The sequence below is a fragment of the Poecilia formosa genome, unplaced genomic scaffold (assembly GCF_000485575.1).
Source record: "Poecilia formosa unplaced genomic scaffold, Poecilia_formosa-5.1.2 Scaffold257, whole genome shotgun sequence".
Taxonomy (NCBI): domain Eukaryota; kingdom Metazoa; phylum Chordata; class Actinopteri; order Cyprinodontiformes; family Poeciliidae; genus Poecilia; species Poecilia formosa.
In genome coordinates, this window is record NW_006800196.1 from 98,679 (window position 1) to 122,193 (window position 23,515).

The following is a 23,515-nucleotide window of genomic DNA, read 5'->3' on the forward strand; positions in this document are numbered from 1 at the left end:
ACTCCTTGTGTTCTCCCATGTCATTTGCTCTCTTCTTGTTTCCTCTTTTTTGTTTGTTTTTTTTGTGTCACTTTTGCTTTAGATTATCCAGTCATTTTTCATATCGGACAAAGATAACCTGTGTAAAATGATCTAAACCAAACTTGGACTTCTGTGAAAATATAACATTCCCCCGCCCCTTAAATGAATAGATTAACTAAACTTTCTTAAATTTCACATGCTGTTTAGATAGAACATGTCTGGCAACATGAGGCAGGCTAAAAGGTCAGAAAGACACGCATCACGGCAAAATCTAAAGAAATTCAAAAACGGATTTAAGCCATTACTGACAGAAATTTGTTTTAAAAGTATTACTGATTGCACTTTAAAAATTAGGTAACTTTATGTTTTTAAAGGTAAAGTTTAAACAGTAATGATTTCTTGGTTAATATCAAGTTGTCATAACAAAAACATTTTAAAAAATGTCAACTATGTATTAAAAGAGTCTAAATTTACCGAATTACGCTTTATGACAACAGTCATAAATATTCATGAAGGCTTATTCATGTTCATAACAGGTGTTATGTCATGTTTATGACAGTGTCATGACAGTCTTATTCACCCCCCTTCAAATAAAGTGTTACCAAAAACACTTATTAGCTGCAAAACGTGAAGTGAAGGTTTTGGGGTGGCCTAGGTAAAGTCCAAAATTTCTTCATAGTGATGTGAAAGTACCACAACAACCTTTGAATATTTGTTATTCCAAACAGGTGGGAGCAGAACCAGAGGTTGAATACTTTTTTAATTTTTTTTTACATAAATTACATAGAATAGGTTATCTCAATAAATGAATGAATTTGAAAATGGTTTTTTTTTTGCATTTATTTAGGTGGATGATCTGAAAACATTTACATGTGACAAAAACACACATGTCCATGGCACAGATGAAGTGAACACATTTAGAAAAGGTCTCATATCAGTGTTCCTTCTTTTGATCTCAGTTGCAACACGGACGTAGCTGCGACATGCATCGATTCATCCAGAAACAAATAAGAGTCGTGACCCACCAGTGGCAGCGAGACACGCAGGAGCTCCTGGACAGGGCCCTGGACACGCTGCAGGAGGCGAAACACGCCCACCAGGAGGAGCTGGAGCACCACAGAGACCGCCAGCACCAGCAGGACATCTGCCTGCATCTCAGAGAGAAAGTTGGTGTCTCTTTTACTTTTACCTCTTGGTCGCTCTGTGATTAACACACATCTGTTAGTGTGGATACGATGAAGATTATTTATCGCAGCGCTTAAAGGATTATGCACATGACATGTCCTTTGTAAGTGTCGATGTGATGGTATGAGGCGTGAAAGAGATCGTAAAGGGAGCCTTGTTCGACTGCCTGCTTGTGCATCGTATATCTGCTGATGAGGCTGTATATAATGCAGGGCTGCCTGACAGCATCTCTTGCTTTAGCTGCCGCTTGGGATCGGCTGTGAATGCAAACAAGCTAATAAGGATGGTCTGCCGAACATGATGCTGCTGTCTCTGAGGGGTGCTAGTTACACACTGACACAACAAATCCATATGCTGCAGATGTTGTATTGTATAAATTCAGTTTACTTTCCCCCATGTTGTTGTTTTTTTTTTCTTCTGAATTGTCCTTTTCTCTGGTGACTGTTTGGATAGGACACTCTGACATGAGCTGGGTTGAGCCAGCACGACTGAGGCTCATTTAGTCAAATATCATCAGATTAGTTGTTTGTGTTCTGCAGGTTTGGATGCACAAAGTTTAAAATTTGACTTCTGCAGGGTTTACGCTTCCTCTTCACACTTATTCCATGGCTGTATGTTGGAGGGGTTTAGCACCATATTTAGTTTTCTTCTCATAAAACAACATTTTAATCAGCATCTTTAATAGAAATGTTGCAACAATCATAAACCTTAATATTTAATTCACTACGCCCATGATGCTGCCACCGTATGTCACCGTATGATGCTGTTTCTGTCACCAATATTTTGTAACAACCATTTCAGGTCTTTATAGAAAAGCTGTATTCACATTGAGGCTAAATCATACGAAGATAAACTTTACTTACTGATTAACTGACTGCTTTGTGTTGTGCTATCAGATAAAATTACACTGAAGTTTGTGTTAAGTGACAAATTTGAGCAAGACACTGCATGTCATTGTAATTAGTTGTTTTTAAACTCTACAAAGCCCATCTAGATAGCATGTCAGTTTTCAGATTTCCAGCTTCTTCTCTTTTGCATTTCGGTTCACAAAAATACTAAATGACCACAGAAAGAAAAAGAATAAAACTTTTAACCATTCTGACAGAAAAGTGATTGCTTTTCAAATGAAAGCTGCAATCTTAACCTTCAGCATGAAAACGTTTTCAAAGCCGAAGGATTAAAGTTTTCCATAAATCAGCGTCATTATTGTTAAAAGTGTATATATTTCATATAAAGCAATCTGAAATACTTGGAAGGTTTGCATTTGTTCATTTTCTTTTTAATTGTGAAAAAGAACCAATAGTATGTGCGAACAGAACTAGTAATAATCACGTCATGCGTGTTAATAAGTGCGTGTTTGTATCCCTGGAAGTAATTTAATGTATCTGGAAAGAAACTCATCTTTAGACAGATGCATGGTACGAAATAAACATAATATCATGAATTTAGCAACATCAATATAAACGGGTACTGTTAAATTCAATTGTAACCCATAGTAATTATCAATATATTTTAATAATCTTAAGTTAAAAACATATATTATAGACAGATTGACTGGAAAATAGGCCACAAATCACACAGTGTGTGTACAGCTTAACACTGAGAGCAAACAGGGAGCTGAACTGGACAGAAAAGAATCTACAAATCTAAAGGGAGGAAGCCCAACACTGAGATAAGAAAACAAACCAAACTGCACACAGAGGCAGGAACCCAAACACACTTCTATTACCTGAAGTTACCACAGTCGGTCACAATAAAGAACCTAAAACCTTTTAGTTATTTTAAGAAAAGAAAAAAAAAAACATTTGCTGCTTCTTGCTGGATTCCAAAGCAGAGGTGATGGTGCAGCAAGTGATTTGAAACATTAAGTTAGAAGATTATTTTACTGATCAGTAGAAAACTTAAGTATTGGTTTATTCCTTGAAGCTTAAATTATTTCTTTTCTTATGAATATTGAAGATTTAGAGTTTGCAATAAAGTAGATTGGATTTCTACCTTTTATAGAATTAGTGATACAGAAGAACTGGGCTTTTGTATACTGTTTGGACATAGTGTCCTTATCAAGGACATTTTTCCTCTTTATTTTCAGCTCTGACTTGAACATCATAAACATCTGACTGTAACTGAGGAGCAACACAACAATGCTTCCTCTTGGTAACTTCAAACTGTGTCCCTGACAACAATAAGAGACTAGAAATTCCAGTAATTTCAATAAAAGAAAACATTTCTCATAGAGTTGATGCGGGTCACTCGTGTAAAAAAAAAAAAAAATGCCCTGCTTTTTATTAACTTTTGTCGACAGTGATCTCTGAGTCAGGAAAAGGATTTTGTTATGCACAGAAGTCATCTTACACTGAGGCTCAGATTGATGCACGTTTGCATCCAGTCATTATTTTTGCTTGCTGTTATCATCACAGCGCAGTGACACAGCAGAGAGACAAGATGGATTCGCCTTTCTACTGCAACTGCATCTTTAACGCCTTGGTTTCCACCACCCCTCCGGCGGGTGTATTCCCATTGTTGAAAAAGGACTCAAGTGCAGGTCTGAGCAGGCAGCTGGGAGGAGATAAACAAACAAATTAAAGCGTTAATAAAGAGAGAAACGAGCTTGTAGCTCAAAGTTCAGAGCAGAGAAGAAGGCCAAACAAGGTGGGGTATAAGGAACACGAACAGCAGACATAGGTCAGGATTTAGCAGTGAACAAAGACAATTAAGATGTAGCACTAAAGAACTTAATGACAAAACAGTTCTGACAATAAGAGACCTGAAAAAAGCATTCCTGGTAAAGATGTGTGAAGAGACGCTATGATCCAGAGAGCAAGTGTAGAACTGATGAAGAAGCTCTTTTTCCCACAGTCACTGGCTTCTTCTTCTGGGTCTTGAGGAATTTTGTAGATATCCTGTACTTACAGGGCATTTGCGATGGCGTCACAAAAAGTACCCACCAGGGCATCTTGGAAGACAAACAGCAAACGCAACCATACGAATACATCCAGAAAAATCCAAACGAGCAAGTATGTAAAACACCTAATAAGGCAATATAGGAAGTTTCAAAATGAAAATTGAAATTTATTTGATGAACTCAACCCATACCATATGTCAGAGACCAATTGTAGTCAGAATCATGAGTCAGCATGTCATACAATTTGAAATGTTATGGAGATCTACGTGTTGTCAGGGAATCACACAAAGACCAGTTGGAAAAGAAAGATTTTAGTGGCCTAAAACATTTCAAAGGGGCATCTCAGCTCTTAGCTGCTATTATACCCAGTGAGGTAAAACTTATCCCTTTTTTATTTAACTATTGGAAAATGCGATGGGCCATAAACTTTTCATTTCAAAAACCTACAACTGATCTGTAAGCTGCACTGCAACAAGCATAAATCCAAGAACAACACAGAAGATTTAACATTTAATGTCTAGACCATGGCCTTGGCAGAGACAATACTTTCAAGCAGTTTAATTTTCTTAGGTGGCTTTTTAATAATGTAAGCAGACATAGAGACAGTGCAATATTAAGTCATATAAAGCCTGCCATAGATTTCATAACAACCATGCCGTCATTGTCTGGATTAACGCTTCTGTTGACTTTTCACAATGTGAGAATGTAAACGATGGAGTGTTCAGTTTTTGTCTCCTTTCACTGCGGTTCAGACGAGCTTAGAGACATCATTTTGCATCGAAAAGCGGTTTGTGGCTGCGGGGGCAGCGGGAGTGTCTGGCTGCCCCTCTGACTGGCAGACGGTCGGTCAGCTGATGTAGTAAGGCTGTTTGCCGTACTGAGTGTGCGTCAGTACTGTGGTCAAAGTTCAACAAATGTCATCACTGAGGTCTCCTCCTGCCAAGGTGGGAGCAGCGCTGTCCGAACCATTGTTGGCTGGTCTATGCAGTATTAATAAGTGGGTTTCAGAAAGTTGCTGCTTTTGTTCTGAAAGCTTTTTATTATTTAGTTGTTGTTTTTTTTCCCCCAGCAAACACATTCGGTTGGTTTAGCATCAAACCAAGGAGAATGAGGAAAACCATCAGTGATGACCTGTATTGAGTATGGTGGAGGATCGGTGGTGCTGTGGGCTTGTTTTTCCAGAGGTTGTGGGAGTCAATTTTGCTCTGGAGGACATTATGAATTATGTGAAAGATCATGATATTTAACCTAAAATCCATGTTGAAATTGCTCAATAAACTGGAAATGGGTCTTCACTAGTTCTTTAAGCAGAATAATGATCCAACACGTACGGCCAAATTGACACATTATCTGCTCACCAGACACAGAACCGGCTTTCTTTAATCATCTGTTCCCAGACCATAAAAACCTGAGGGGTGATTTTCTTCATAAAAATATATTTCAGTGATCTAAGGAGAAGAGAATGTGAGATAGGACCACAGAGTCTGGGTGATCTGGAGAAACTGTGTGCTTTTTCTCTCTTGACTCCAATACTTTACGTGAAAATTGCTCTTTTTAAGCAAATCTTCTAAAATCCACATTTTGTTCATACCTGGTGGTTAATATCTCTTTATGTCTTATTCAGAAATGCTCAGAATTCCCCCGAGTTTTCTTCCGTCCTCAGCTCATAAAAACAATTTTTACTCAGGCATTGACAGACTGGTTCTGAACTTATTTTAGAGAGCAAAGCTGCCTCATCTTTACAAAGGACAGGTAAAAAATGTCCCGGGAGAAAATTAGGGGCAATTGATTTCTTTACTCCTTGACACACAAAATCAAAAATGATTCTCTTGAGAATAATAATAATAATAAAAAAAAATGACCTCCTGGATTCGTAAATGACATTATAAACCTTATCTGCGATGAGCGATAGTATAACCTTTGTCCGCACCTATAAATCATACATTGGCAGAGGTAAGGTGAAATGGATAAATACTATCATGAGTTAAAATTCCACGCCTGAGATGCAACGCAGCTCATTTCATTTCTTTTTTTTTTTTTTATCACCAAATGCCAGACTCGTCTTTTCATCTCATCAGGCGTTTGTTCTGGGCTATTCTGGCTGCTGTAATTAACTGGTATTGTTCTTGGTGTTACTCCTCATTCCAGCCTTTTATTATGTCCTTGCTTTCATTTTACCTCCCGCTCATATTTCGCCCGCAGGCGTCTTTGATTGTGTGATTGTGTTTTTCCACACGAGTGGATTAAGCCTGGAGGGATGACAGATTGCTGCAACAGGCTCAGGTGGGAGAAGAGATGAGTGGGCCAGCAGGGCAAAAGACTCAACTGTCGGATGGGGCGGGAGGGATGGGGGGGGGGTAAATTTTTCATCAAACAAGAGTTTTTATAACAACATCTCATTTGCCTTCAGAGTACTTTGCAAAACAAACGACGCTGTCACGGATTAAATTATGGCCGGATTATCTATTATTGTGCCCTTCCCCAGTTAATCGGGGTATTCTCTAGGCAAAAGTGTTAGCAGATCCCCTGTCAATGACTATTAAGTACATTGTTGGAAAAGTCTCAGTCGCGGAGACAGCGCGTGGGCCACAGTGCTTCAGCTGACAACTCTCTGAGGAGTTAATTGCTCATATGTGTATAATTTTCTCTGTTATGGACATTAGAAAGAAATTCTGATAGGGCCAGCTGTGAAACTCTTATTGCATATTGCAGCAAAGAGCTTTCGTCTTTTTCTCATTTTGGAGACTGACATTATTTCAAGTGCTCTAAAGAATTGCATAGCCTCGTGTTTCATTATACTGATCAGGAAAGTAGTCTTACATGTGAACTGTGTTCTGTTGTGTCCTGTTTGCTATGCACTTGGGTAGACTCCCGTTTGTCTACAGAACTTCCTTAATTCTTCACTTTCTTATGATTCAGAATTTTACTTAGAAGGTTTAAAAAAAGACACATTTAGACCAGGCAATATTTTTCTATTGTTCAGTTTCTTGTTCTTATATGAGTTACAGTTTGGTCTTCTGCTGGCTGCTGCAGCCCGTCTACTTCAAGGTCCAACGCACTGTGTGTTCAGAGACTGCAGTCTGCACGAGTTCGTAGAACTGAGTGGCCGTCTGAGCTTGTGTTGTCCTTCTGTCATCTCAAACTAGATCTCTCACTCTCCTGATGCTTTAAAACGTCACTAAATAAAGTTTATTTACGTACTCAAAAGAGTTATGTAAATAAGCTGCATTTACTTACTCGCGAGAGATTTTAGGTTTTTTTTTATAAAGCATGCATTTTAAGTGCTGTGCAACTGGAGAGAAAGGCAGTCAAGTTGTTTTTGTCCACATAATTTGCATATTTAACTTTCTTTTCATCTCATTCTCTGTTAATCTGGGAATGTGTGCGAACCACAAATTGTTAACTATGGTTTTTATTTTGTTGTAGATTCAAATCTTGAAATAGATTTTTTTCCCCCTACACAGTAGAATTTTTCAGTTCAAAAGAAGTCTAGATTATGACACCCAAAGCAAAAATCTGCACCGAACAGCTGCAAGTTCAAATGTCTGCTGTGCATATTACACAGTAAGAGGTAGATTAATAAACTGTTTATATGCTCTTTTATTGTTTTTCAATACATTAAAGCAGTTACACATATATTAACAATAATAACACTTGTTTACTACTATAAGCCTGTTTACTATTATAAACAATTATTAAAAATGATTATGGAAATAAATATACTTATAAATAAACAGTCAAAACAAAAAGCATTTCTCTAAAAATGACCAACTATTGGCCCAAAAACAGATGAAAAAAACAATCAAAGTCCAAAGAAAAACTTTGACAGGGGTTTCTGAAACATGTCACAAAATGTCACTTTGGAGACAAAATGTAAACAAATAAGGGATGATTCAAGACTTTTGCACAGCACACTGTATATATTAATGATTTGTCACTAAATGGCCTGCAGAAGAACTGACAGCTTTTGCACCGCCCACTGACAGAAAATATTTAAGCGAACAGTTATGCTAACAAAGGCTTTCAGCATGCTGCAGAGCTCAGATAAAAACACTATCATTCTTTTGTCATTTTGACATCTCTTCAGTCTTTCTTGTGCTGCCATGGAAAAGGATGGAGTCCCATTTCTATTTAAATTCACAGAAAGCGAGATTCCAGTGACAAATTACTGTACATAATGGTATTTCTCCCCTCCGATCCCCCCCACACGTTTGCGTTCCTTAAAATGCCACTTCATCTCTGCCTAAACAATAAGTCAGACTAATGCATTCTGACAGGAAGCATCTACGGGATTTTTCAGATACAAATTATTCTGCAAACTGAACTTACTGAAAAAAAAACAACAATAAAAAAACTTCAAATGTCCACTAATACAAATGAAAATATATGTAGATATATTTATTCATCACGTATGTCTCTTAAAAATATATCCATGTTATTTACAGTCTGGATTTGAGAACATACTTCTCATATCTGAGACAGATCAGGGATTACCAGCTGATTAAATGATGGCTGCTTGTTTTCTGGAATACAAAAATCTAACAGAAAACAAATTATTTTCCATTTCATTTTACATTCAAACCAGCAACCCACCAATTGCAGGGCAAACTCCTGCCACTACTGTCACCTTTACATTTTTCCTGATGTTTCTTCAAATTTTTTGCGATGTAATATATTTCATTCATTGAATTATTATTTTTTTTTTTCATATTATGTTAAATATTTTCAAAGTGACGTGCGCATGGGTTACCCCGCCTTCCTCTTAATGACCACTGAGTGCCAACTCCCTCTGTGATTCTGACCAGAGCAAATAGAAAGAAAATGGACTGAATTGTCGTTTTATTGGCTGACCGCCTGGAATGCGTTTTACACAGAAGCAACACATTTCTATGTTATCTGTGAAAGATGAGTCCCCTCTGCCATCAGGGATCTGACATGCATTTAAGAACATTTTAAGAACTTTTCTTTTTTCCCCTACAAGGACACAAACATCAGAGGAGAGACGTCCAAAAGCAGGCGGGGCAGCAAATATGCACAAAATAAGTAAACTTATATAAAGATAACTTGCTAGCTCATAAAGGTTTGTACTAAAATCAACTCTTAAGTTCTTTAGTCACAATCTAGTTATATATATATTTTTAAAATTACATTATTTGATTTATAGTTACTTATATACAATAGGTTATTTGCCCTCTTGCTTTTAATTACTGACTGTATTTTCCAAGAAATCAAACTTGGAAGACCAGACGATTACTAACTCTTCCAACATTGCTGAGCAACTTAACTCTGCGATTGGTTTAGTACATTTAATGCTTTGCTTCACTGAGCACCAGAAGGCATTGAAATCAATACCATGCCCTTTCACAATCACCAGATTGCAATACAGAAAGCAGGATTACTATTAACCTCACTGTCCGTATAGACATATTACACTGACTGAAAAAAAAAAAGTGTGACTTGGCTTTCTGGATTTGAATTAATATTAAAGACAACATTAATCTCCAATATTTTTTATTCACTGGCTTTATCTTCTGCGCCTAAAATGTCACATCAAGTCAGATTAAGGACTAAAAGTCCGCGTGAGAAAATATTATGATTTCTAAAAAGGAACAGCGCTTTATCTGCAGGCTCAACATTGTTAAATAGAAGTGGATTAGAGGCCGGATCGTTTGAAGTCCCCCTCCTAAACACACAGCTGCTGCTTTTATCTCAGCCAGCCCGTCAGGAGCGATTGACTTTATGATAACTGCTGGTGCTAATGTGTGTGAGAGCATGTTAATTTTAAGTTCATGCCTTTGGGGATTTCTAAGCTTTCTTCTGATAGAGCTGTGAATCCATCTGCCCTGTCAAATGCAACACTTAATACTCAGCAGGCCTCGGACGGGCTGCTGCACAGCGGAGCTGTCCCTTGCTCCTGTAGTCAGTGACGCCTCTGTTTGTCTTTTTATACCACAAAGAAGAGCACAAACGTAACGCCAGACTGTAGTTTTAATGTGACAATTTGTCACATTTAAATCGCAGATAAAAAAAACAACAACAAAAAAACAATTATGGGTTGGATTTGACTGTGAGATATTAACTGTGAGAGTGGAGGGCAAAAGATCGAATGGTTTTGGATTTCTTCGTGGTGTGCGTTTGCATTGATCCCCCATTTGCGGACGCCTCTGAGTAAAATTCAGTGCAACCCGTTGTCTTCAAAAGATACCCGATTTGTACATGGAATGCCTGTTTGTAATTTGATCTCTGTGTAAACTCAGAGGTGTGACAGAGAACATTAGTTCATAAAGACAGAGGTACACAGCTGACTGATCAGAGTTAAGGCTGTGGAGAAAAGCTGGTCGCAACTGATAGAAAGATAAAATGCATCTATTATATGCTTAAGCATACTCGACTTTGTGTTGGCCTGTCACATTCCAGCTCAATAAAATATTAAACTCAAGGTTTTAATGTGACAAAAGTAAAAAAAAAAAAACATTTCTACACTTATGAACACTTTTGGAAGGCAGGTCTAAGTCACTCACTTCAGAGTTACTCTCGTTACGATTTAGTGCTCTGACAAATCCAGAGGTGATCGCACATAAAGTGTTAAAATCGCTTCTGCCATCTCCTTTGGCATCCGTTTGGCACTTTGGCATCTCGTTGTCTGTTCGTAGCTTTTTCAAAGTCACTTCGCATTGATGCTAATCTGCTTTTTTTGTTGTTGTTGTTGTTGTTGTTGTTGTTTCTTCCCGGTGCGCGTTCATAGCTGCAGCAGTGGAGGGCCCAGCAGGAGGAGGTGGCGAAGCTGGAGGCAGCCATAGCAGCAAGACGTCAAGAGGAAGAAGAGGAGAGACTAAAGAGGGAGCAGGAGAAGGAGGCTGCCATGAGATTCCACCAGAAAGAGAAAGTAAAGACTTTGTCTATATTTCTGTCCTGGAAAGGTGTTTGTTACTTGCTGCAGCATTTTTTTTATTTTTTTTTAATCAGTAATGTAGAGCAAATTTATCAAAAGTCTTTAAAAGAAATAAGAGTAGTCAGGAGAGCTTTATTGGTATACATTACTTATGATGTTGATATAAGCTTTGTTGGTCTAATTTGATTTGATTTAAAAAGGATGAACCTGGGTCAATGGAAAAAAAAAACCCCAAAAGAAAAGTCAATGCAAAAATGGAAATGATGCACACAAAAGAAAACCCTTGATGTTATGAAATTGAAAGCATGTGCCATTATCATTACACGGGGATTTTGATTATCCGTTTTAGTTATTGAACCCACAGGTGTGATAACACCAGAACGTGTTTGTTTCTGACTGTTTAATTAACTCCCTCCTCAGGGGTCCACTATTGGGAGGGAGGGGAGGAACTGGCAACCTGGGACGCTGTCTTGATTAATGAGAACATTCAGGCCTCATTGGATTCCGTATAATTTAGCACAATAGTCACACAGACCCTGAAATTTCATCTCATTTTCTCGATTTATATTTATCTGATTCCTGCCGCCTCGCTCAATAGGACATGATGATCCTGGGAGTTTTCCGAGAGTCAACTTTGCTTACTGCGTGATTGCTCTCCTTGTTAACTTTCTGTTGTTTGTCGCGCTTCGTTTTTCTGTTCTTCCAGCTGAGACTGTTTTATTTAAAGCAGCAGAGGAGGAGGGAGTTGCTGGAAGAGAGGGATCAGAAGGCACTCGCAGCTCTGAGGAGCGAAATGGAAGAACAGGCGAGAAGAGACCGGGAGAGGTGAGTGCTGGATAGAGGGACCTCATTTATTTGTATGTCAGTGTCATGTGTTGGCCTGCGGTGGGCCTGGCGATGGATCTGGTCTGTCAGTGAATGCTGGGAATAGGCGCCGGCCCCCGCCTTCAACCTTGAAAAGATAAACAGTTATAGATAATGGATGTGATGCCAATAAGCACACTGATTATATCTATCGATTTAATTCTGCCTTATTCTCACGGCTGCCACAAACTGATTTTTTGCTGGTGGTAAAAGTCATCAATAAAGCTGCCAATGCACACATTTCCTTTCTTCGGCAATCAGAATTGGACAAGGCTTGATGGTGTGCTCTGCTATTATTTGCCTTATCTCATGGCTGCAGTAGATCCAGTTTCCTCAGAACAATTTAAAGGGCCCTACTCTGACTTTTGAGAACCCCCCGTCCTTTTTTTTAATCATAATTACAGACTAAAAGCCTGTTTTTTGGAGCAGCACTCATCTGTCGGTTTTAAGTAGCTTCTGTGCCATGTTCCCATCTAACGAAAGGGTAAAGTAAACAATGATTTACTGATCACGTGAGCATAAAGCACAGTCACAACTAATGAAAATACTGATATCAAGGTGATTTAAACAAGACTCTGGTGTTTCTTTTAGTTCTACATGATCACCATCTGTCTATTTGCTGCAGTAAAAAACAAAACAAAAAAAAAGTAAAATTCTTTACTTGCAAAGAAAGCCATATCTGAATACCCTTCTTAAAAAGGTAAGCTAACATAGTTACAGCACTTTTTGAGGTTGTTGCGCCACAAACGTGCTCCAATTTTGCAGACACGCTCACAGTATTTACATAATTTGTGCATACCACTTGTAAGAGACGCTGCTATTGCTTTACTTTGCTGGTTATCTTCGATTGGACTTGTAGGATCCGAGATTGAATCAAAGAAAAACTCTTCCGACATGTGAGGGTTTTAAGCTCTCACAGGGGCCTTTTGGATCATGTTGCTTTTTGTTTCATTGAAGCTATCCATGCTATTAACAGTCAGCGTGTTTACAGAGCTTTTGCTCTGGCGTGCATTTGCACAAATCCAAACAAAACAAGTTGGGACACAGAACCAGTTTCCTTCTTGAACTGCATGATGGCCAGTCAGACATTTGCATGGTATTTGTAACTTGCAATTGAACATGCAGTTTTCTGGAGTCTGGGAATTGCATTCTAGGAGGAACAACACTTCTGGATTATTGAATTATTTGGATTTTCCACATAATCACACAAGAAAGCCGTGTGCTTCAGGTGTTGCCTTTCAACGGAAAAGGTTACATTTGATTTGACGTCAGGCAAAAAGAAAATGTTAGATTATTAAAAGTGTGTGTTGCTGTCTGGTTTCGGTTATTCTTGACAGGTGTGAAGTTTCACAAAGCGCACTTCGTTTTCTGATGTGGCACCATACGGGGCAAGGCGAGGAATAATGTTAAAGCGGCTTCATGATGGAGTAAGCCGCAGCTTTTAGACTGCGTTTTGTCAGGAAGAACAAGTGGGGAGGGGGTGGGGGGAGCTGAAAAATAGATAAAAACAGATAATCTGAGAAGAGCTGCACTCTGGCAGCACCATTAAAACCCCACCTGCAGGTTCGGTGTGAAGTGATAGGTAACGCTGCCTCTGGCCGTGGCCAAGGAGCAGAGGTGTCATCCAGGCCTGATGTCCGACAGCCTCTCCCTCTCTCTCTGCTCCCTTTAGGGTGCTGTTTCGCGCTGATGTGTTGCAGAAACGCACGAGGGAGAGAGAAAAGCAGGAGCTGGAGCAGCAGAGGGAGGAACGAGAGAGGCACGATCGTCTGGAAGCTCTCAGAAAGCAGGTGAACTATTTGCCGGCCTTAACGGTTTGAGCCACTCAGCTTTGTTCTGTCAGTTCAAATTACTCACAAGGGAAGAACTGGACTCATCCATACCCGGGCAGAAACATCAGTGCCACCTTTTGGTTGCAAGTGAGAACACAGTCGTGAGTTTTCAATATCAATGTCTTTTTTTTTATATCAGGTTGAGGTGGTGGCAGAGGCCGACCCAGAGAGGATGATGGCGGATACAAAAGCTTGGAGGAGCCGACGTTTGAGTGAGAAAGAGTTTGAGCTGCAGAGGCCTCTCTACAGTATTAACACGTACACAGACAAACAGGTGAGGAATGATAATATCTACCCTCCGCTCACCTTTACCTGTTGTTTAAAAGATGCCAATGACTGGGCGCATTATCATCTGCTTCAATCTGCTTGTTTCCGCTCCCTATATATCGACTTCAGATAATCGCTTTCCCCCCCGCCACCCTGATTTCTACAGCTACAACAATCAGTCGTTCACGTTTTGTTTCACTTTGGTTGAGACTGACCCATGCCATTGGGAAAAATACACAAAGCAAGTGACTTATCAAACAATGATTGCCCTCATATCAACACACAGCCAAGATCCCAAGGACACCATGTAAATCAATAAGCTGCAGAGGCTGCTGGATCTGTGGCTTCTTTGTCCCAGTTCAGAGCAAGAAGAGAGAGAGAGAGAGAGAGAGAGAGAGAGAGAAAAAAAAAAACATAGTTGTGTAATTTAGTGGAAAAAGCTGTAAATATGTAATTAATTTACTACGTACCGGTTGCATGTCTGTCTCCCAGATTGTGTCAGATCCAAGAGTCCGAGCTGAGCAGGCTTTCCGAGAAGCTGGAGTACACCAAAACCAGTACGCCAAGGAGGCCCTGTCCCAAATCAAGCCTCCTAAGCCACCGAGACGAGACACAAAATCCACACTTCAGTTCTGACAAGAATTGTGTTTGGCTCATGTTGTTTTGCTCCAAGCACTTTCCTTTTTCTCTTTCATTTAAAACAGTGAATAAATTCATATAGCGCCTTTCTTGTTGCACTAATCGCTCCGAGTGCTTTACACTGTCACCACATTAGCCAGTTAACTTGGACACTTCCACTGATTCACAGATTAGTAGGCAACATGGTACAGGGGGGAGGGAAGCTGGAATCAAATCCACAATCTTCCTATTGACCACAGTCGCCCCAGATCTTAATAGAGCTAAACGACGCAGCAACTTAGAATGTTCCCGTCTCAATGTTTGTCATACCTCATCCTGACCTGAGTCATTTAAGAATAAATATGGACCAATAGTGAACACCTGGCTACTATTTTAGCAGATAAAAACTCTAGCTTAAATACCATAAAAATGTATCATTTATCAGCATCTCAACACATTTCAGATGCTGAATATGAATTTTGTCAGAGACTGACATATTTTGTCGTCACATGCCAGTTAAGCTCTTCAACTACTCGTATCTTAATATCCTCCTGCATTTTTTTTTCTTCTTTTTTTATACCGAGGAGTTTTCTAAAGTGTCTGCTACATGTTTTGAAGACTTGTTGTTAATGCTGCTTCAACATGCTGTAAGACTTACAAATGAGCAGACAAAACTTACAGGAAAAGTTTGGACCTGTGTTTGAACATAAGCTTAAATTGACAGGAGTTTCAGATGCAGTTTTGCAGCTGAAACACTAGTTTATTAGAATTAATAAACAAGCACAAATACATTAGATCAACAATAATGTGCATGGCTGAGAATACAGTTTTGCAAGCCATGCATATAGAAATTGCAGCAGCGATTTGAAGTTATTAATGCTAGCCATTAAAAAAAACAAACGCTCCTATATGATCCTAAATCTGATACTTCATCCCTGGTGTAAACATAAATACGTAGCACTTGATGCTGCTTCCAGCCATTGCTGGGGTGCTGCCAAAGTTCCCTTTATTCCAGTATGAAAAGTGTAGCAATTAATTTAAGACTTAAATTCTATTATAAGTAATAAACTTCATGCATTGACCTAGCATTGCAACAGGTCACATCCAACAAAGGAATTGCTGATGGGTGTTTATTTATTGACTGCTTACATAAAGTTCTTTTTTTTTTACAATAACATACGTACAGCATAAACTGCTAAGTAGATCTTGAAAACATGTAATATTGCTCTTTATTGTCTGTGTTGCTTTATTACAAAAATAAATGCCTTTCAAACCATAGATCACTGTCTAAGCTACAGTATAAGCTGTTTTTTTTGTTTTGTTTTGTTTTGCTTCAATAAGGTGCTATTTAATTTTCAGTCATTCAGATACAAAATCAAAAATATCAAATATCAAATCAAAATAAACATAACATTTTGGAGTCTAACTCTATGCATGTCAGCCTTGGTGGCACATATACAACGGTTCACATCAACATGAAAATGAGCATACATAACACATTATTGTAAAGATTTGTACTACCTTACAACAATAGTGCATTTAATATGAACATATGCAACAAATACTTAAATATCTGTAAAAGCAATGTGAAAATATTTATTTCAACTTCATCAAATAAATCATAAAAAAAAGCATATAAATATTTCTCTAATTTAACTATTAACATTAGGTACAGTGTATGTATATATACATTATCAACATGGTAGATATAGATAGTTTTTTGTTTTTTTTTACAGGAGGGGCAAAGCGTTCAGGCAACAAGTCCTAAATGTTTCTTGATGAAGTGGGACACCAGGACTTGGGGTCTCTGCTGGTACTCCACCAGAACGTCGTGAGAGGAGGTGATCTGGTCGCCGTCGAAGCGGTTCAGTAAGGCAACGCACACCACAGCCGCTGCAGGAAGAAAGGAAGTGATGAGTGCTGGCACAATACTGTCCCAGTGCCTTATGGTTGATTCCTGCCTCTGCTGAAGATAGAAGACTTGGAAGTATTCTTTTAAGGTTTCAATTATTATTCCAGCCGTTTCTCGGCTCTAGGTCAACACACATCTCCCCGACTTTCGCATTTTGACGAGAAGTGTCTGTGCTGCGGTTCATTTAAGCAGTTTAAATAGAGTAGTATAAAATTGTGAAAGGTTCAAATGTTTTTCTCTAACATGGACATTTTGTCCCTCTACTGAATAACAGTACACATTAGTGTGAGATTTTCCTAATGCAATTAAAGATTAATTCATCCTAAGGCTGACTCTACACGTTTAGCTAGAAATGCTCATCTCTGTAAAGGATGCTGCAGGTCGGAGATTTCTTGCTCAGACAGGAAGTGTATTTCTGTCTGTCTTGAAACATCAAATTAGACTAATTGCCTGATGTGTTCACAGCTCTTGTACTGGGTCATTCTAGTGTTCAACAATTTGCTATAAATAGACACCTTTCAGGCCACAGACTCGGCACATGGCGGCAAAGACGGTGGATTCCATCTCGATATTCCTCACTCCAGCCTCGTAAGCTTTTCTCAGATACTCCAGCTTTTCCTCGTGAGAAAAAGAGCAAAGAGCTCCGTCGAGTCTGCCTTGACCTGTGGAGACACAGAATATTTCAGTACGCGAGTCCAAGAGGACTCAGAAGTGAATTATGAATGATGTTTTGCTTAGTACCTTCGTAGAAGTCATGGGTGCACATGGTGTTTCCAATGACGGTTGGGAAGTTTTGCAACTCGGAGGAGCATTGCAGAAGCTCGTTGGCAACTCCTTCATCCAGCTCAGTGCTCCGAGTGATGACTTTACCCAGAACAACTTGTTCAAACTGGGGGAGGAAAGAGTAGTCCACTGCTTTATCAGTGATCACCACCGTGCCTGGAGCCAAACCTGCAGATGATGCATTACAATGGGTTTTATAGATGAAAGTCTATATTAAAAAAATAAAATAAAACTGTCTTCAGGAGAAAAATATAATCTGGTCTCACCGACTCCACCAGATGTTCCCAGTCGAAACAAGACCACATCACGGCACCGGGCGTGATGGAGCAGCTTAATGAGCTCGTGCAGCATGATGGAGATGGAAGGGACACCCATACCATGCTACAATTAAAAAAACAAACAAACAAAAAAACATCTTCTAAAAGCTGTAAACTTCATATTTTAAAAAATCTAGCTGTAGAAGTCTGTGATGGTGAGCGCAGATTGCACTCATCTCTGTAAAAACGAATACCTACACTTATAGAGAGCACCGGTCCCACTTTGTACATGCAGTAGCGATCGGTCCCCTCGCAGATATCTCTGATGTCTTCTGGGATTCCTGGCAGTTTCAGCTCGTGGTGCATGAACTGGGCAAAAGCCTTCATTCGATTCGCACTGCCACCAACACACACAAACTAACAGAGAGGAACCAGTTAATACAGTGAGTTTTGTTTTATGACGGGCAGGCTTGTATTTCCGTCGCTAGGCTTTTACCTTAATATCTCCAAACATCTCTGGAAGGTTGTGAGTCTTTGTGCTCAAACTGAAGTGGTACAGAATGTCCTCCTCCATTGTGTCCAAATAGGGATTTTTAACTTGAACCTGTTGCCTAAGAGTATTTTACTGCATATTAAAACACAGTCAGGATCACATCCATTGTACGCGCAGAATCAATAGAATACAAACCACTCACTTGATGTAGTCATTGTGTTCATTCCCCATGCAGTTGAGAAGAATCGGTGCCATGACTGTAGGTGATGCTTTGAAATAAAGTCTTAGATGTCTCAAATGCACTTGATGCAACTGTGTTTTGAGTAAGAGTCAACCCAACAGTGGGGTTGATATACCCGTCACCCCTGACCTAGCCACTGATTGGTTCAGAAAAGAGGAGTAGCAGCACTTGCGCGTCTGCTTAAAGTATCCACCACTGATAAGCAAACAGGGGAAGCACAGTGATGTAGAAATATTTAACTAAAGCAAAAAAAAAACACCCCAAAAAAACAACAGTAACAGGAACAGGCTGTGAGACGTAAACAGTGAGGTATGAATAAACCCTGAAGTGTGTAATGTCTACAATTCAGCCAATGTGAGTTCAGAAAATATCTGACGCATACGGATAAAACCCACAGAGGGAACGCGGAGATAACCTCTGACCTTTACATGCAACAGTTTGACATCAAAGCAGCCGTATACAGTACGTTCAATGTATAACCAACAACCACATGGTTCATTCAGATGATAAACACAGGAGATGATTGTTTTCAAACCTCCACGGATACTCGCGCAGCACTTTTTAAGGGAGTGTATTATTTTTAACCTACAGTAAGCACAAAACCTTTCATACGTTAGGTTAGACAGAATTGCTAAAAGTATGTGTTTTTGCTAAATATCAAATTAATAAAAAGAACTCCTGTAGATGTAAGAAGACCAATTATAGTTTGCAAAATTTAATCGAGGACAAACACAAATACCTACAATCTAAACCATTCGTGTTTTAAATTTTGTAGAAGTGAACAAAACAGAAATGAGACTCATCAGAGCTCGTTTTGTTTACAGAAAACTGTAAGGCGGTCAGGTAAAGAATATGGAAGATCTGGGTGCGAAAGGGTTCATGTTGAAAGCAGAGAAAAAGAATCGGAGTTATTTGCAACTTCAACTTTATTTTAGTAATCGTTTACCCATTTTCACATACGCAAAGAAACTTTAACAAACGCACCTTCGTCACGTAACAGATGAAATTAATGAGGCACCACTTACAGGCAAGAATAAATACAACACTACAGCCATAATTCATCGCTTTCACACTTTTAAAGATGTCGAACTTGGTAAAATGCTTGATCTCGCTCAGCAGGACAAAGTTGAGAAATTGTCAGAAGAAAAGATGGCAACCGTTCTTCTAGAAGTGCATGCATCCCATTTCTGCACATCTGGCAATCCTCCAGCCTGTGGACATGGAGATGGGAAAAAAAAGAGCAAGAGTCACTGCATTAATCATCCCCACATAAGTCACTATCATATCTACATAACACTGTCAGGATGCTTCATAAATTTCCTAATGGTTCAAACGTTAAAAGTTTTAAACAGCAAATTTGTCATTTCGTGGTGGTTATTCATAAAGCAGTCACATAAAACCAATACACTGCTTAACAGCTTGCCTTCATTTTGCTTTATCGCATTAGGAGTGCATTCTGAGAGCATGATAAAAAGACAATGGAAATGTTTTAACAATGATAAAGCGATCGTAACCTCGCTGCTGCACATCTTACTGGATGAATCAAATCACTGCTGAGGTGCGCCGTCTTCTGCATAGCCAAACCTCAACAGCTTAGTCATGTCAACGGGAGCCGCTTTCTTGTCAAAAGTTCTGAAATGGCAGCGAAAATGATTATTGTTTTAAGTAGATTTTGAAAGAAGTGTAGAGCTTCGTCCATTCTTATTACATAAACACTGACATAAATGTGTTTCTGTTTAAGATAAACAGATTACAGTTAACATGGATTAAACATTACCCAGTTACTTAACTGTTGGGTAAACCCCAACTCCGTCTCCCGACAAACTCTGGCTACTGATTAAAGAAGTTCTTTTTTTTTTTCTTTCAACAAAGCACGCACAATCATCAACTGGCATTTCCAAAATGATCTAGTCTTTGTCTTTATCTAGTCACCAAGTGACTAAATGGACAAAGTCACCCAAGTCACACATCATCTGAAAAGATTTCACCAGAAAGAGGCAAAAAAAAAAAAAACCCCAAAAAAACCCAGTTATGAACGGTAAAAGGGTTTTTACATTTTCCTCTCTTGTTTTGGTTTTCTTTTAGGACCAGACAGAAAGAAGCTGAAACTGACGTAATGTGTAGATTTTGTTTTGGTTTTTCTTTTTTTTTTTTTATGTCTTTAAAACTTTCCTTTTGTTATGAACATAGTCCGTAACCGTGTTGCAGCGGTGAGCAATGCGTCCTTTGGAGTCCCGACATGTCATTGACATTTTCCCAGAGCTACTGGAACACACAGCTCAGATCAGCTGTAAGCCAAAGCAAACAGTTGGACACTCAGACTGTCCTAGAAGCCATTGCACTTTGTTCTGCTGTATTTGACCTGACCGTGCAATGTGCCCACGAGCTTTTCTGCTTTGTCATCACAACATGGGAGTTAGTAGAATTTACGAATCTTACGACTTATGCTAATTACTGTTTGACTTAAACGCAGCTCCAAGACAACTGTACAAAAATGTCAGTTGATTATATTAAAAAGACATTAAACATGCTAGTTTAATGCAAATGTTTCTGCAAGCAGCAGTCAGAGAATCTTTTTGTACAGTGCTTGAAGTATTCATACCTTTAGAACTTTTTTCCTCCATTTTTGTCACACTGAACCACAAACTTAAATCTCTTCTGCTGGGATTTTATACAACATATCAGCCCAAAGTAGTGTAACTCTGGAGTTACACACAATTACAATGCAGCAAATGTGAAAAGGTTTAAGATTTATAAAAACAGAAAGGATACAAAGTAAAAAAAAAAAAAAGAGTAAAATGCCAATACACAGTCAGTCTCAATCATAATATAATTTTAACAGATGTGTCCAATGTACCAACAGCAGTTTGTATTGCATCAGTAATTATAAATGATAAAATATAATCAAAACTGGACGTATTCCTATTCAAAACATCTACATAAAGCTATTGCTGCCTAAAGAGCTCAAAACAGTCTTAAAACTTAATTTCAATATCTTGAAGCATAAATTAGAAACATGTAGGTGCCTATTAAATCTCAGTGTGGATTCTTTATGTTGCATTACAATAGCTGAACTTCTTCCTTCTTTTATAAAATGTTATTCCAATAAGTACTGAAGCTCAGTTACTAATCAAAAATAACAGCTTAGTTTGTTTATGGGAGTATCAAGACGCTACTTACACAGACTTCAACAAAGAACAACAGCACCATCTTGTGACCTTAGTAACTTACACTCTCTTATAATTGCTGCTCCCATATTGATTGGAAGTCTGCAACTTCTCCATCTGGTTGCAATCAGCATCTGGATCCTAAAAACAGAAATAAAGTTATTACATGCTGTCAACACAAAGAATATTTGTGTTGACAGCATGGAAATGTATGCCTGTGATGAGTTAAGATAAATAAGAAACAAAACCGGGCCAAAAAGTGAGCATATAATGTCACATTGCATCACGAACGGTCCCAGAGGTAAGCTTTAAAGTGGAATAAACAAGCTAAATTAGTACAACTTACCCCATGTGATTAATTACTACACACCTTTTCTTTTCCACTGCTGTCGTCATCCTCGTCATCTTTCTCCTCCTCTGGTGAAATGCTGTCAGTCCCAAAGGGAGCCTCTAGTGGAGGATAGGCTCCAGGGCTTTTTTGCTGGATGCTGTAAATTATCCCCATGGAAAAAACAAGAGTAGGACACAAAACGTACACAACTTAATATTTTTTCAATTGATACAAATGAAGCTGTTTTTAAAATTTTTTCCTTCACACTGTAGAGTTTTTTTTTTTTTTAATCACAAATTAAACAAAATATAGCATATGAGATCATTTAAACACCTTGGTGTAGTGAGGTCTCCTGATTCAGTGCAGAACCAGTCCGGAGGTTTGTACGGATTTGGTGCGAAAACATTTATGTCCTCATGCCACAAAAGTCCTGTTAAACCCCACCAAAAAGAGCAAAAATAAGGCGTTTATTTGTAGTAATGAAAAGCGAACAAAACGCACGATTGTAATAAGGCAAACAGGATGACTCTACCCTTATGTCCTCCTTGCTTTGCAAGTTTCACATAGTCAGAATCGCTCTCCAGCACTGCAACTCTTCTCCCTCTGAGCTTCTCTTCGGGCGGGGTGCTAATGGTTGGGGACAGTCCAGGGATCTGGGAGATGTGCCCATCCTGTGTTCTGTACCCTGTCCTGACACCTGTTTGAATGCACACACACAGAAACAGACACACACGGAAAATAGTTACATCTCATCGACGCAACCACAACCCCGCGAATTCATTGATGTTACTGTCAATTTCTGTTTTTAAGTTTAAAGTATAAACAGCTGTACTTGCCAGATTTCCCTGGTTCATCATAGGTACCCGAGAAAAGTAAGGAATTTCTGGAGAAAATACAAACACGACACAATTAGCATTGTAGCCAATCCTAGCATAAACAGTGCCGTGTTTAAACGCTCCTTGGCAAGAAAAAGTTGGTTTTAACCAAGCCTCGTTTTGAACACAAAACAACACGTAAACTGTTGACAAAGTCAGATAAAGTCCATATTCAAGCACAGCTTCGTATCACTTACTCTGAATTCATCGTGCAAGCGGACAAAAAGCTGTTGCACCCACTCTGTTTGGAAGTTTGTGAACTCGTCTCCATAGAAACGGATTTCTCTAACAGCTGCTGCTCGGCAATGGAAGCTGCTGATAGAGAACTGTTCACACTCTACCGCATCTTTTTTGTTGTTGTTTTATTAGACTGCAGTTATAGTTCAGTTCAAAACGGCAACTCGTTCCCCGTGAGTAAGTGATAAAGAACACATGTTTTCTTTTAAATAGAAAACATGTGATTATTATTCGCTTAGAGGAAAAACAGCTGGAGGTTTCAGGATAGATATCAGAGAGACAACAACCAAACTGAGAATAGCGATTAGGGGAACAAGGAAGCACAGAAGGAGAATGTCTTACAGTGATTCTTGAGAATAGGGACAAAACAGGCCCTATGGATAAAGCACAAAATTTGAATAAAATATACACAAAATATAATTTTTTCAAATATCTGACTTAACTAACCTGGGTCATGTGAGCACAACAATGTATATTTCCCTGGTGTTTGCTGAATATTTTTTTTTATTTTAAACACTGTCGGTGGATGATGCCTGTAAAATCCCTTGTCCTGGAGCAGAACTCAATATATTATAATAGTTTAAAACAATTAAAGAAATACTAAAATTATATATTATGACAATTAAGTATAAGTAGTC

The 23,515-nt window shown here is 38.8% G+C and overlaps 3 protein-coding genes across 5 annotated transcripts in view; 1 reads left to right on the forward strand and 2 right to left on the reverse strand.

The window, feature by feature from the left end:
- The window catches only part of LOC103150578 (coiled-coil domain-containing protein 148), a 33,134-nt gene extending 17,657 nt beyond the window's left edge, over nucleotides 1-15,477 (forward strand). Inside the window, exons 10-15 of one of the 2 annotated variants that reach the window (XM_007570257.2) lie at nucleotides 981-1,187; nucleotides 10,854-10,994; nucleotides 11,707-11,825; nucleotides 13,537-13,654; nucleotides 13,836-13,970; nucleotides 14,456-14,700. In XM_007570257.2, the coding sequence (XP_007570319.1) occupies nucleotides 981-1,187; nucleotides 10,854-10,994; nucleotides 11,707-11,825; nucleotides 13,537-13,654; nucleotides 13,836-13,970; nucleotides 14,456-14,599 (864 nt within the window). In that variant the 3' untranslated portion in view covers nucleotides 14,600-14,700. Of the gene's footprint in view, nucleotides 1-980; nucleotides 1,188-10,853; nucleotides 10,995-11,706; nucleotides 11,826-13,536; nucleotides 13,655-13,835; nucleotides 13,971-14,455 lie in introns of both variants that reach the window. The other variant, XM_016680821.1, reaches the window with a different exon arrangement.
- Nucleotides 15,478-15,697: 220 nt separating this feature from the next.
- upp2 (uridine phosphorylase 2) lies at nucleotides 15,698-18,428 on the reverse strand. The gene is made up of 7 exons (XM_007570259.2): nucleotides 18,229-18,428; nucleotides 18,030-18,144; nucleotides 17,792-17,950; nucleotides 17,543-17,657; nucleotides 17,235-17,444; nucleotides 17,009-17,155; nucleotides 15,698-16,474 (listed from the first exon to the last, which is right to left on the reverse strand). The coding sequence occupies exons 1-7, from the start codon at nucleotides 18,279-18,281 to the stop codon at nucleotides 16,332-16,334; spliced, it is 942 nt and encodes a 313-aa protein (XP_007570321.1). The 5' UTR covers nucleotides 18,282-18,428; the 3' UTR covers nucleotides 15,698-16,331.
- Nucleotides 18,429-19,177: 749 nt separating this feature from the next.
- Nucleotides 19,178-23,092, reverse strand: LOC103150580 (uncharacterized protein C7orf57 homolog). Of its 2 annotated transcripts, none has more exons than XM_007570260.2 (8): nucleotides 22,838-23,092; nucleotides 22,602-22,648; nucleotides 22,298-22,462; nucleotides 22,099-22,195; nucleotides 21,805-21,922; nucleotides 21,499-21,575; nucleotides 19,782-19,899; nucleotides 19,178-19,478 (listed from the first exon to the last, which is right to left on the reverse strand). In XM_007570260.2, the coding sequence occupies exons 1-7, from the start codon at nucleotides 22,909-22,911 to the stop codon at nucleotides 19,815-19,817; spliced, it is 663 nt and encodes a 220-aa protein (XP_007570322.1). In that variant the 5' UTR covers nucleotides 22,912-23,092; the 3' UTR covers nucleotides 19,178-19,478; nucleotides 19,782-19,814. The 2 variants fall into 2 exon arrangements, with proteins under 2 accessions (XP_007570322.1, XP_007570324.1); XM_007570262.2 differs by having other exon boundaries at nucleotides 19,802-19,899; nucleotides 22,838-23,087.
- Nucleotides 23,093-23,515: the final 423 nt, after the last annotated feature.

Excerpts from the sequence above, each read along its gene's own strand:
- upp2 (XM_007570259.2), bottom strand. The coding sequence starts at position 18,281 with ATGGCACCGATTCTTCTCAACTGCATGGGGAATGAACACAATGACTAC. Across the intron at positions 17,658-17,791 it reads GACCGGTGCTCTCTATAAGT|CATGGTATGGGTGTCCCTTC; the intron begins GTAGGTATTCGT and ends TTTTAATTGTAG. Across the intron at positions 16,475-17,008 it reads CCGAGTCTGTGGCCTGAAAG|CGGCTGTGGTGTGCGTTGCC; the intron begins GTGTCTATTTAT and ends TTCTTCCTGCAG.
- LOC103150580 (XM_007570260.2), bottom strand. The coding sequence starts at position 22,911 with ATGGAGACGAGTTCACAAACTTCCAAACAGAGTGGGTGCAACAGCTTT. Across the intron at positions 21,923-22,098 it reads GGAGACCTCACTACACCAAG|CATCCAGCAAAAAAGCCCTG; the intron begins GTGTTTAAATGA and ends GATAATTTACAG. Across the intron at positions 19,900-21,498 it reads AGCAGCAATTATAAGAGAGT|AACTTTTGACAAGAAAGCGG; the intron begins GTAAGTTACTAA and ends CTGCCATTTCAG.